Source organism: Notechis scutatus, chromosome 1 (genome assembly GCF_049901735.1).
Source record: "Notechis scutatus isolate UNSWTSFEM ecotype Mainland chromosome 1, rNotScu1.2, whole genome shotgun sequence".
Taxonomy (NCBI): Eukaryota; Metazoa; Chordata; class Lepidosauria; order Squamata; family Elapidae; genus Notechis; species Notechis scutatus.
In genome coordinates, this window is record NC_142009.1 from 45,551,671 (window position 1) to 45,562,725 (window position 11,055).

At 35.9% G+C, this 11,055-nt stretch overlaps 1 protein-coding gene across 1 annotated transcript in view; it reads right to left on the reverse strand.

The window, feature by feature from the left end:
- The window catches only part of PLEKHH2 (pleckstrin homology, MyTH4 and FERM domain containing H2), a 68,012-nt gene extending 60,656 nt beyond the window's left edge, over positions 1 to 7,356 (reverse strand). Inside the window, exons 1-2 of the mRNA XM_026683426.2 lie at positions 7,205 to 7,356; positions 1,171 to 1,300 (exon numbers count right to left, since the gene is read on the reverse strand). Of these exons, the coding sequence (XP_026539211.2) occupies positions 1,171 to 1,293 (123 nt within the window). The 5' untranslated portion in view covers positions 1,294 to 1,300; positions 7,205 to 7,356. The remainder of the gene's footprint in view (positions 1 to 1,170; positions 1,301 to 7,204) is intronic.
- Between the last annotated feature and the right edge of the window lie 3,699 nt (positions 7,357 to 11,055).

Consider the following 11,055-nt stretch of genomic DNA (forward strand, 5'->3'; position numbering starts at 1 on the left):
TAGATATATATGTAATAATCCAATCCAATTCTAGCTATACTGAAAACGTAGGCATAACCAGTTATGCCAGAATGTGCTCTGAATTTTTATGCGCATCTTCTTAAAAAGTCTTTACCCATACTGATGTTCTCTGTTCTTGCTATATATGCAACTGACGAGTCAGATTTATCATTTGCATATGTTCCATCTCCATAATATCCAGATTCCAAGAAAGGAAAAATAGTGCAGGTACTACAAAAGGGCAATGAATCAACAATCTCTTTGCTTTCAAGATTACTGACTCACTACCCATATGTCCAGACTCCTTGATTTAATAAACAATGTATGTAACTTCTATAAAACATGTATTCCAATTAATATTTGGTTATTCTAAAGGGCACAGGGGGAGCATGTTCAAACATTATTCTTTAGTGAAGAAGGCAATCTATTTGCTTCCAATAATGATTATTTTGAAATAAGGAAAGGATATATTTTTATATTGAGGATTACCTTGGATTCTTTTATCTACCTTTACATGTACTTTATGTATAAATGTATGGGGACATATAAATATTGCTGGGGAATGTTATTTCCCCCCAGATTTTAAGTGTTGCATGGTTGCTGACTTTCATCTTGAGACTAAACAATATTTATCTGGTGTTGGCTGGGCAAAACGTAACTAAGCAGGGATAAACTATCACAGGGGTAGGGAAACTTGGCTTTTTTTTAATCACTTATGGACTTCAACTCCCAGAATTCCTGAGTGAGCCATAAAAGGTTCCCCATCCCTGACCTACTGGTTTTTCAGTTGTGGGGGAAATCAATTTTTGACTTGAATGGGACTGTTTAATATACAAATGTAGGACATATGTTTCCCTATCCCTGAATTATCACATAAGTTTTCTGGGCATGAATGGGTATTTTGAAAAAAATGTTGGTTGAGTACCTTCTGAGTGGTTGTGGCAGCTCATAATTCTGAAGAATAGATCTAGAAAAGTATTTTTAGACACATGTATATTTTCCTATAATGGTTAAAAGCATACATACATGTCTAGTGATCACTATTGCCAGATTAAGCTAATTAATCAAAACATATCTATTTAAGCAAATGTAATTAGTCAATAGGTATCTATTAAGCAATCCATGTTGCTGAACTATACAATACATCATATTGGACTTTCTAAGACTTACCTTCTCTGCAAGCAGTTCTCTAATTTTGCTGGCTTGAAGGCGAAACTTCATTAGTTGAGATTCCATAACCATGCATCTTTCCTTCCAGTTTATTAACCTTTCTGGCTCCAGGAAGTCTGCCATATTTAGGCTTTGAAAAAAAAAGGAAATATTCAATAAGATTTTAACTGTTAATATACAAACATTTACATGTATTGTACAAATTAAAAGTATTTTAATTGTCAAATAAGTATCTTTTGACTACTTCAATATTTAGCATAAGATTATGTCTTTATGCATACTACAAAGGATGAGTGCAATATTTGCAAAATTGTACATTCATGATATCAATAAAAAATTAATCCCAATTCTGATTGTAAAATGTCAAGTTTACATGAACTCATTTATATTGCAATAATATAGCAATTCATGGATTAATTATACACCATACTGTTTAAATGCAAATCATCTTTCCCTTTTTTGAATTAAGAAATCTGTTATAGGAGCAACTCATAGAACATATCAGTGACTCATAAGAAGTTAAGAAATAAGTTAAAAGATACGACGTAGCAATCATATGCACTTAATGGGTTCAAGATAAATGGGCTTTTTAAACTAGAAATGTATAAAATTATGCGATAGCATTATGCTTCTGGTTCAACTAATAATTTTTTTCAAAACGCATTTCTATTTTATTCACACAATATATGGGATTCTCCTGGGGCTGCTTTGGGGAATGGGAGTGGGAGGCCTTGTGCTGTCTTGGTTCACTTCCTTCCTCCGCGGCTGCTCTCAGTCAGTGTTGATAGGAGGGGAGAGATCCAACCCTCGCCCACTGCTTTACAGGGTTCCGCAGGGCTCTGTACTCTCTGTGCTCCTGTTCAACATTTATATGAAGCCGCTGGGTGAGATCATCCATCACCATGGACTGAGGTATCACCAATATGCTGATGATACTCAGCTGTATGTCTCGGCCAGTGGTGAGTTAAGTGATGCTGTATCCTCCCTGTTAGGGGCTGGATGGGGAGCAACGGGTTGAAACTAAACCCTTGCAAGACTGAATGTGTTTGGGTTTGGGTTGGTTCAGAGAGAATTACCACCTTTAGTCTTGGATGGGGTGGCACTACCACAAACAGACTCTGTGCATAACCTAGGGGTTTTCCTGGACTCACGACTCCTGTTCAAACAGCAAGTAGCAGTCGTGGCCAGGAGGGCCTTTGCGTAACTGCAGGTTGTGCACCAATTACGCCCTTTCCTGGATCAGCGGTTCCTACTCACAGTCACTCATGCCTTGGTCACTTCCCATCTTGATTATTGCAACGCGCCAGTGGTGGGATTCAAATGTTGTTACTATCAGTTCTGTGGGCGTGGCTTGGTGGGCATGGCAGGGGAAGTATACTGTAAAATCTCCAGTCAGAGGTGGTACTTGCCGGTTCTCCAAACTACTCAAAATTTCCGCTACCAGTTCTCCAGAACTGGCCAGAACCTGCTGAATACTACCTCTGCAAAGCGCTCTACATGGGGCTGCCCTTGAAGAGCATCCGGAAGTTCCAGTTGGTGCAAAATGCAGCAGTCCACATGGTTTTATGCAGACCCCGGTGCACATGTGTCACCTCTCCTGCAGGAGCTGCATTGGTTTGCTTCTGATTTGCTTCTGAGTACAATTCAAGGTGCTAGTTATCTCCTTTAAAGTCCTTGATGGCTTGGGTTCGGGTTATCTAAGGAAACATCTCTTGCCAGTCACATCCACCCGACCCATTAGAGCGAGGAGTCAGGGAATGTTGTGGTTCCCACCCCTGAGGGAGATATGCCTGGTGGGACCCAGAAGAAGGGCCTTCTCCATGGTGGCTCTGTCTCTCTGGAACATCATTCCCCCAGATATTAGAATGGCCCCCTCACTAATACTCTTCCGAAAGGCCCTGAAGCCCTGGTTTTGCCAGCGGGCCTGGGGAACCTAGAGAGGGATGTAGCCCATCAGGTGGCTAGTGTGATCTGCTGTTGTTGGGGAGGCGGGTGGGAGTTGCTTTTTGATTTTTGTTTTCCCAAATTTTGTTCTACTGTACTTTACTAATTTATTTGAATCTTTTTGTTAGTTTTTAATTGTTTCTATTTTTTTGTTTTAAATCTGGTTTTACATTGTGTAAGCCGCCTTGAGTTGCTATGGGCGAATAGGCAGCAATATAAATTAAATCAATTAAATAAATAAATATTAAAACACATTTTATATAATTTAAAACAAGGCATAGAAGCTAAAATCTATAAGCTATTTTAATATATGAAATATAATTTTATCATATATTAAAATAGCTTATAGATTTTTAGCTTCTATGCTAACTTTTAATATTTTATATAATTTTATATATTTATATTTTATAATTAATGTTAATACATTTTAATATGTAAAGATATTACAATTGTATATTAAATCAAATAATTGACCACAAATAATATAGCAAAATCTTTCTGAAATGTTATAGTCCATGATGATTAAAAATAAAATCAAAACTTATTTTGTTGATACAACTTAAAGATGATCAATTCTCTCCTCTCAATTTTTGTTGTTTTTCTTTTAAATAATTACTTGTTTTTATTATTTTTAGAATGTAATATAAATGTAAAAATGTCAATTGTTTCAATAACAAAATTACCAGTGACTTTTGGTTTCTGTGTAGATCACAGCTATTGTATTGGTCATATAACATTCTGATTTCCACTATTGTAAAGGTTTTTTTTTAGTTATAATTCCCCAAAATTATTTGCTTTACATTTTTTCAGAAAGCAAAGGGCTACGGAAATATTTGCTGGCACAATACATGCTGTTTACATTTGTGGAATGAATGATCTTATTTATGAGTCAATGACTTCCCGTCTCTTATTTGATTCCTCAAGGGAAAAATAAATGAGTTCATCACTTTGGCTTGCTTGTGTTCTGATTCAGCATTATGAATCTACACACATTTTCCCTCCTGTGCCTTTTTTGTTTCTTTCATTTTAAAATATAACGTAACAGTACAATCCCATTGAGGATTATTGAATTTATCTCGAATTAAACTTGTATCTTTGCTTAGAATGCACAATTGTATGCTTAAATTTATTAATACCCCACAGGGTATTAAATTTCAGAAGTTTGATAAAATCCGTTGTTTTTACATGTAAATAAAGTTTCTTTCCATTTGATAGATAGGAGTTTAACTGTTTTCATTTAAAGAGATTAATTCCCATACTTTTAACATACTTTTAACATCATGATACAGGATTTAATGTTTAATGTTTCACTGTTGAATATATTAACACTTATGAACTTATGAAATAATCAATTCAAAATATCAGTGAAATTAACAGTGTCTTTTCAGATAAAGTTTACACTGTACACTGAAGTGAATAAAAACTTATTCTTTTTAAATTGCAAGAAACACCCACAAAGTTCAGGGAGGTTAGGTTTTGCCCAAAATACTTTCCCAACACATAAAGTAAACAATCATATAAAAGAAGGACTTTGTTTCTTTTCTCTATAGCCAATTATTCCCCTCTTTTACAGTATTTGATACAAAAAGAAATTGCTTCTTTAAAATGATGTGTTAGCTGCAGATTTAGTTGTTACTTTTAAAAACTGGAAAGATTTTAATTTTCAACCAGTACTACAAGGTAAGGCGAAGTTACCAACAGAGGGAAATGTTGAAAGGTGCACTACAGCCATCATAATAGAGCATCTGCAGGTCTGAATAATTTACTTGAACTTGGTAAATTCAGATCTAAAGCAAGGTTTACATTATATGGTAAGACAAAGCCATACAAAACAAACAAATCAAAATGTCCTACACATTATGGCTTAACACCCTATAAACCCAGCCATTACCTCCCACATTAATTTGGTTTATAGGTTTAATATCTGGATATTATAGAGGTAAAGGAAAGAATGATTTAAGTTAATTTTAATTGTTGGATGAAGCACAAAATATACTTGTAATAAATCAGTAAAGAAAATATATCCATAGAAACATTTCTGGTATAAAAAATATTGGTTATTGTATTTCCTTTACAGCAAATAAGGTTTATGTATCATACTATGTTGTAATGTATTGAATAACGTTAGTTTGCTTACAGTTGTTCTGTGAAATTGGTAGTTTCTAAAATTTGATAAATAAATAAAATTACCTGGGTTCATACATTATATTAATGAATGTTGTAAATGTAAACCATTCCTTTTTATCCAGAATAGATAGTTTCATATATCATACAAAGCCAATACCAAACAAATGATATAATTGTTTAGCACTACCGAACATAAGCCCAACCATTGTCTCATGGGAAGGCTGGCAATTAAGCTGCAATATAATTACTGATTGGTGGCTATTATCTAGTTCCATTATTTGTGTAATTATGTATTATTTATTTGGACACATTTAAACAACACTGCAGACACTTTTAGAGACATTAGGCTTATGGTATTAGGATTGTCATGGTTCCTCCATCATCAAAATATATACTGTAATGCATTACTATTTTTATTTCAATACTTTTATCCATCAAGATGCTGGCAAGATATGTTAGTTTATAAATTTGTATTGAAACCTTCTCATTCTACTACTGTACACTCATTACAAAGGCCTATTTCAGAGAATGATTGTTCTGGAACATGCTGTTCATTTTCTATAGTGAGCTTCTTTAAAACATTTTGCAGTTCAAGGCTTTTCTACTTATCACAAGGGAAAAGATTACTGACCATATTTCCAGCTCAAAAACAATTTAGCATTCTGGGAGCCTGGCCAGAATGAAGAGCAAAAGAATTTCAAAGTGGTTTTCAGGATATGGAGCAAGAGTGGATAGGCCTCAAGGGCAAGAGGCTTTTTTTAAAAAAGAGAAAAAAGAAAAATTACCCCCAGTTATTCACAGTCAGGTATATTGAGAACTATGGATTCTTAGCCCAGGGGTTTATTTTGTGTACCAGTTCTGAATGGAGCTCATAGTTTCTTAGTAAATTCCACTCCTGGCTATTCTTGTTATATTTCTGTAAGACAATGTAGGGCAAGGAGGAAGAATGTAATATTGTTGATACTATTGTTAAAAGTCTGATGTCAGAAAACTTTCCTGATTTAGCATTACCATTCAATCCAGTTCAATTCAATTCATGCAATTCAGTTGTTGCTATTGTTGCTATTATTATTTAGCTTCTGTCCATTCCTGTTAAGTAGATATTCCCATGTATGCTACATTTCCCTTGACTCTTCTATTTGTAGGATAGTGACAGAGAAAAGAAACCCACTTGCAATTCAAAAAGTATAAAACTCCAGAATAGCACTTTTTCTAACACTGGGTCTAAACCCAAACTCGGCCTCAGAAGAGTTTAGTGCTCCCACGGTGGTGAGGAATGATAACTGAACATACAGAGAGTGCCTTTTCCTCAGGACAGCTAGTCCTCATGTGTTTGGTTCCTGTAATGTAAAAACATCATTTCGTGGAACTTAGATCTGAACCCAACACCTCATGGCATCAAATTTAAGATGCTGATTTCCCTTTCATTCAGTTACAGGCACCTTGCAGAATTTATAATCATACCAAATATGTGTAACTTGACACATAAGTAAACCCTACCCATAATGTGTGTTTTTTTTTAAATGTCTTTTTTCTTCTTAGACGTCTATTAACAAGTTTTGATCAAAAAGAAATGTAGGGAGAAAAACACTCATATATCTGATGATTTCTCATCCCTTCAGATACAGTATTCTACTTAGTGGAAGCCCTGGGGTAGAAGTCAATTTGTGAGTGACTCAAAAACACGGTGTGACTAACAGTATTAACAAATTTGGACATCTCTGGGATTACAATTGCTTCCCATCCTTCCTCAACTAATCCCCCCCATTATTATTATTTTTTTGCTGAGCCAAAGAAGGAAAAGGGAAAAGAAGAGGCTGGGGGACTGGGGGAAAGACGGCTCCTGCTTTCCCTGCTCTTATGGCTCGTCTCAGCTCGTTCAGTGTCTCTCCCCGAAGAGAAAAAAAGGGGGCCATTATCCGTCCCGCACACTCCCCCACCCCACCCCAAACTTAAGGCACACCTGCGGACGTCGTCATAAAGTTTCCGGCTCTTCAATGACTCCACTGACAGGCCCGCGCCCCTCTCCCCAAGATCTCAGAGCCTCTCCCGGGCAGCCCGCTCTGCGCTAAAGGCTTCGGCGGCACCATCTCCTCGCTCGGCAGGACAGGCGGCGAGGGGCCCGGGCTGAGCGACAGTTCCCTTGGCCATTCAAACAACCGCTTAGGCGGGACTTGCGGTCCACTCCGGCCTCTCCGCAGTGGGGGTGGCGTTTAGGCTTGCAGGCTCAGTGTGTATGTTATATGTGGGGAGGGGTGTGTGTGTGTTTGGTGGGGGGGTTTGCATTCATCGCCCAGACAAGCGAGTGAAATCAAGTTATGGGGCAAGAATATCATCGGGCCTCCCTGTATGTTGAAATCGTAGAGGCAGAATTGGATGCCCCTGGCTGAAAAGCACTGTGTTCTGCAAATTCAGCCAGCTTAAAAAGCCCATTGCAGGAGGTGTCAAATTAAACCTAAGGTCTGTCCTTGGTCTTCAATTCTGAAAGAGCAAAAGCTTTCAAGTTTTCAGAAATCTCAGCTCATGCATGGAAACTAGAGGAGTGCCAATCATAGATTGTTTAGCAAGCTGCCGGGGCGGTATACAATTAAACTATATAGGATGCACATAGAATAAAGAACAAATAACATCAATCAATACAGACACTCCAAACAAATGTAAAACAATTAATTATAACCATCAAAACCAGTTATTAACAACTGATAGAATACCTGAAAAACTGAAAAGTCTCATTTGCTAGAAACATACCAACATGTTAAATTGGAGACTGTGCTGTCAGTAAAACACCTCCAATAGAACAGAGTATTTGTAGCGCAGGATTGAGTGGTGGAGTCCTTGATGCTCCCTGAGTTTGGTTGTTTGCAGACATTTCATTACCCAACTAGATAACATCATCAGTGCAACTTACAGTGTAATACACAGGGAACAAACCTATATTCATTTGATAGGTAATGAAATGTCTGCAAAACAACCACAACAGCACAATACCCCCCCCGAAACTCCTAGAACACCAAGGACTCCACAATAAAACACTTGCTTAACAAAGGTGGCATGGTTGGGCAGATTGGGAACGTGAGAAAGGAAACTATCTAGATACAGAGGCTGGTCTTCGTCAAAATGTTACTGCTCAGGTAAGGCCCCTTCTGCACAAAAGAGATGGGGCTACAGAGACTCCCCTCCTGTCATCTTGCCTCTTGGGACACTACCAGGCCACTCCTTCCCAGTTTTTCTCAGGAGCAGCCAAGTGGCCAATTCCCCCCCCCCCCAAAAAAAACCCCTCTCTTCTTTTGCACACTTTAATTGGTTTTCTCAGGAGAGACAGTACTACCTAATTCAATGAAGCAATGAAGTACCTTACTGGGGGCACTAACTTGGTAGTATAAATTATGTGCCAAAGATTTTAGAGCGGAGTGTGATATTTATGTGGAAGTGTTTACTCTGAGAAGTCCTAAGCAGGGATATCTGTAAAAAGCTGAGCTTTTTGGCAAAATATATGCATTATTCTGCTCATACACAATTGCATCTTTTTCCTTTGATCTTGAGACACAACCCACTGAGGAAGAACTATTTTGGTAAGATATCATGAATTGTCCCCACCACCCACTAGGATACAACACTCCCTTGCCAAACCCTGATAATTCCTTTGCATACTTGCCCTGTTTTAAAATCTTGCATATTTGTACCTGTTCCAATACTGGCTGTGATTACATTGTCTAATTTAATCATGGCTTGCTGAATAAGACAACAGTAGTTAGATTTACATATTGTACTAAACCATGAATCAGTGTTCAGAATAGATTTCCCCTGCCAGCTGGCAGGATTCAAGATATTCTGTTATACATCTTCTCAGGCAGACTTCCTCAAATCTTTGTGAGAATTGTTTACTTAGTATGTAGCAAAAGCCTTTTACAATCTCTCTTTTTTAAAGTGTTATTTTATCTCTTGGAAGACTAGTCTGATTCTCCACATAGGAAGGCGGGGATGGGCTGATTCTGCTAGCTATATATCTTGAGCTTATAAGGCTATGATGTGACACTACAGCATTCATTTCATTTATTCTTATTTTTCTCATTTTAACTTGTGAGAAAGTTACCCTGCTTGTTCCATTAACCAAAGTTAGCATGTTCTATGAATATAATTGATAATAGACAATTCTGTAAGTAAGTCCCTTGTGAATGTTGTTATGAGACAGAAAGCAGTATTTATACATAACAGACTAAATTATGTTTTGTACTGCCACCTTCTGTAATCCAATTGTAAAATGTATATACAATGAACAAATTATCTTCCACTTTAACTTCCACGTTGCAAGCATTTATCTATGCAATAAATAGTGTGAAAGGCTCAAATGGATTGTGCGGATGTCTGAAGATAAGTTTTAAAATTGAATATACATTTGTTGCTATTGTGATTAAATAAATACCATAGGCTTGGGGAATTCAAAAGAGCTTTTAGGGCATTTTTTCCACAAATAACATTTTATTGTATCTTTTCATATTTATGTCACATTGGATAATTGTTCATGAAGGACAGAATGCAGAAGAAAAACCTGAATACATGATTCCCAATTATGCCTTTAAACTGCTGGGCAAAATCAATTTAAGCAAATAATTAAATATTTAAAATATTTATCTTGTTTTTCAGTAGATGTCCAGGGAAAGCAATGAAAAAGTCAAGATGGCAGCCACTCATGAGATCAAAGCTGATTATCATGTACATTTATTTATCATGCAGTAAAGTAACATTGATATATTATCTGAACATAATGGGGGTAGAGATATTTCCGCAGTACAATTGCTGTTTATTTTTCTTTATTTAAAAAAGCTATAGAAAGTTAAAAATTAAAATTCTACAGAATCACAAAGGATGACATTTTTATTGTGTCATTTAATTGTTTAGAATGATTTTTGTATCACCCTATCCAAAGATTTTGAGTGGTGCACAATAAAACATGAGTATAAAAGTACAATTATAATATCTCATAATTAAAACATTAATGGAAACACACAGATGAAAAATGATCATCCAAGAATTGCAACTGGATATCAAAAGGATTTTTTCTCAAAAAATGTATTCAGTTGCTTCCTGAACATTTGAAGTGCCATAGAAATCTATTGCCCCATATCTGCCACTTATTTATACTAAGAATGTATTGATAGAATGCTTGTTAGGTATAATGACATATTGAAATTTATTACACAAATTAATAGAAGAGTGTGGAACAATTGTTCTCAACTTGTCCTCTCATAATGTATTTTGGATATTTGACAAAAAGACAAGTAAATAAATGACACCTACACAAAAACTCAAAAGGAACTATCAATTTGGCAGCTTAATTGCTTAATACAGTACTTTGGCGCCACACAGTGGAGAAATCCCAAAATTATAAATTATCAAAAATATTTATTTCTTGCAAGTTTTTTGCAAAGTGTTTTCCCTACTTTGAAAAAGTGAGTATCTCAGTGGGTTTCAATACATATTAAAAATGAAATAAAGAGCCTCTGAAACACATAATAAAATGAATAATCTTACAAAATGCACCTAGTTTTGTTTAAATGTTATTATAATGCTCTATTTTAAATCAGAAATCAGAATGCTATTTTAGGAGTTGAATTGTAAAATTATCCTGGAAAAATGTATAAACATTTATTAATTTGTCTATGTAATATGTAATAAAACAAAAAATGAATGTTTTGAATTAGAATGTTAAAAAGATTGTTTTTCTCCCACACCATTTTTTTAGATTTCTTAAATCCTATCTTTGTAGGATTGTTTTTATAAACAACTCAAGGCAGCAAACATACCAAACATTCT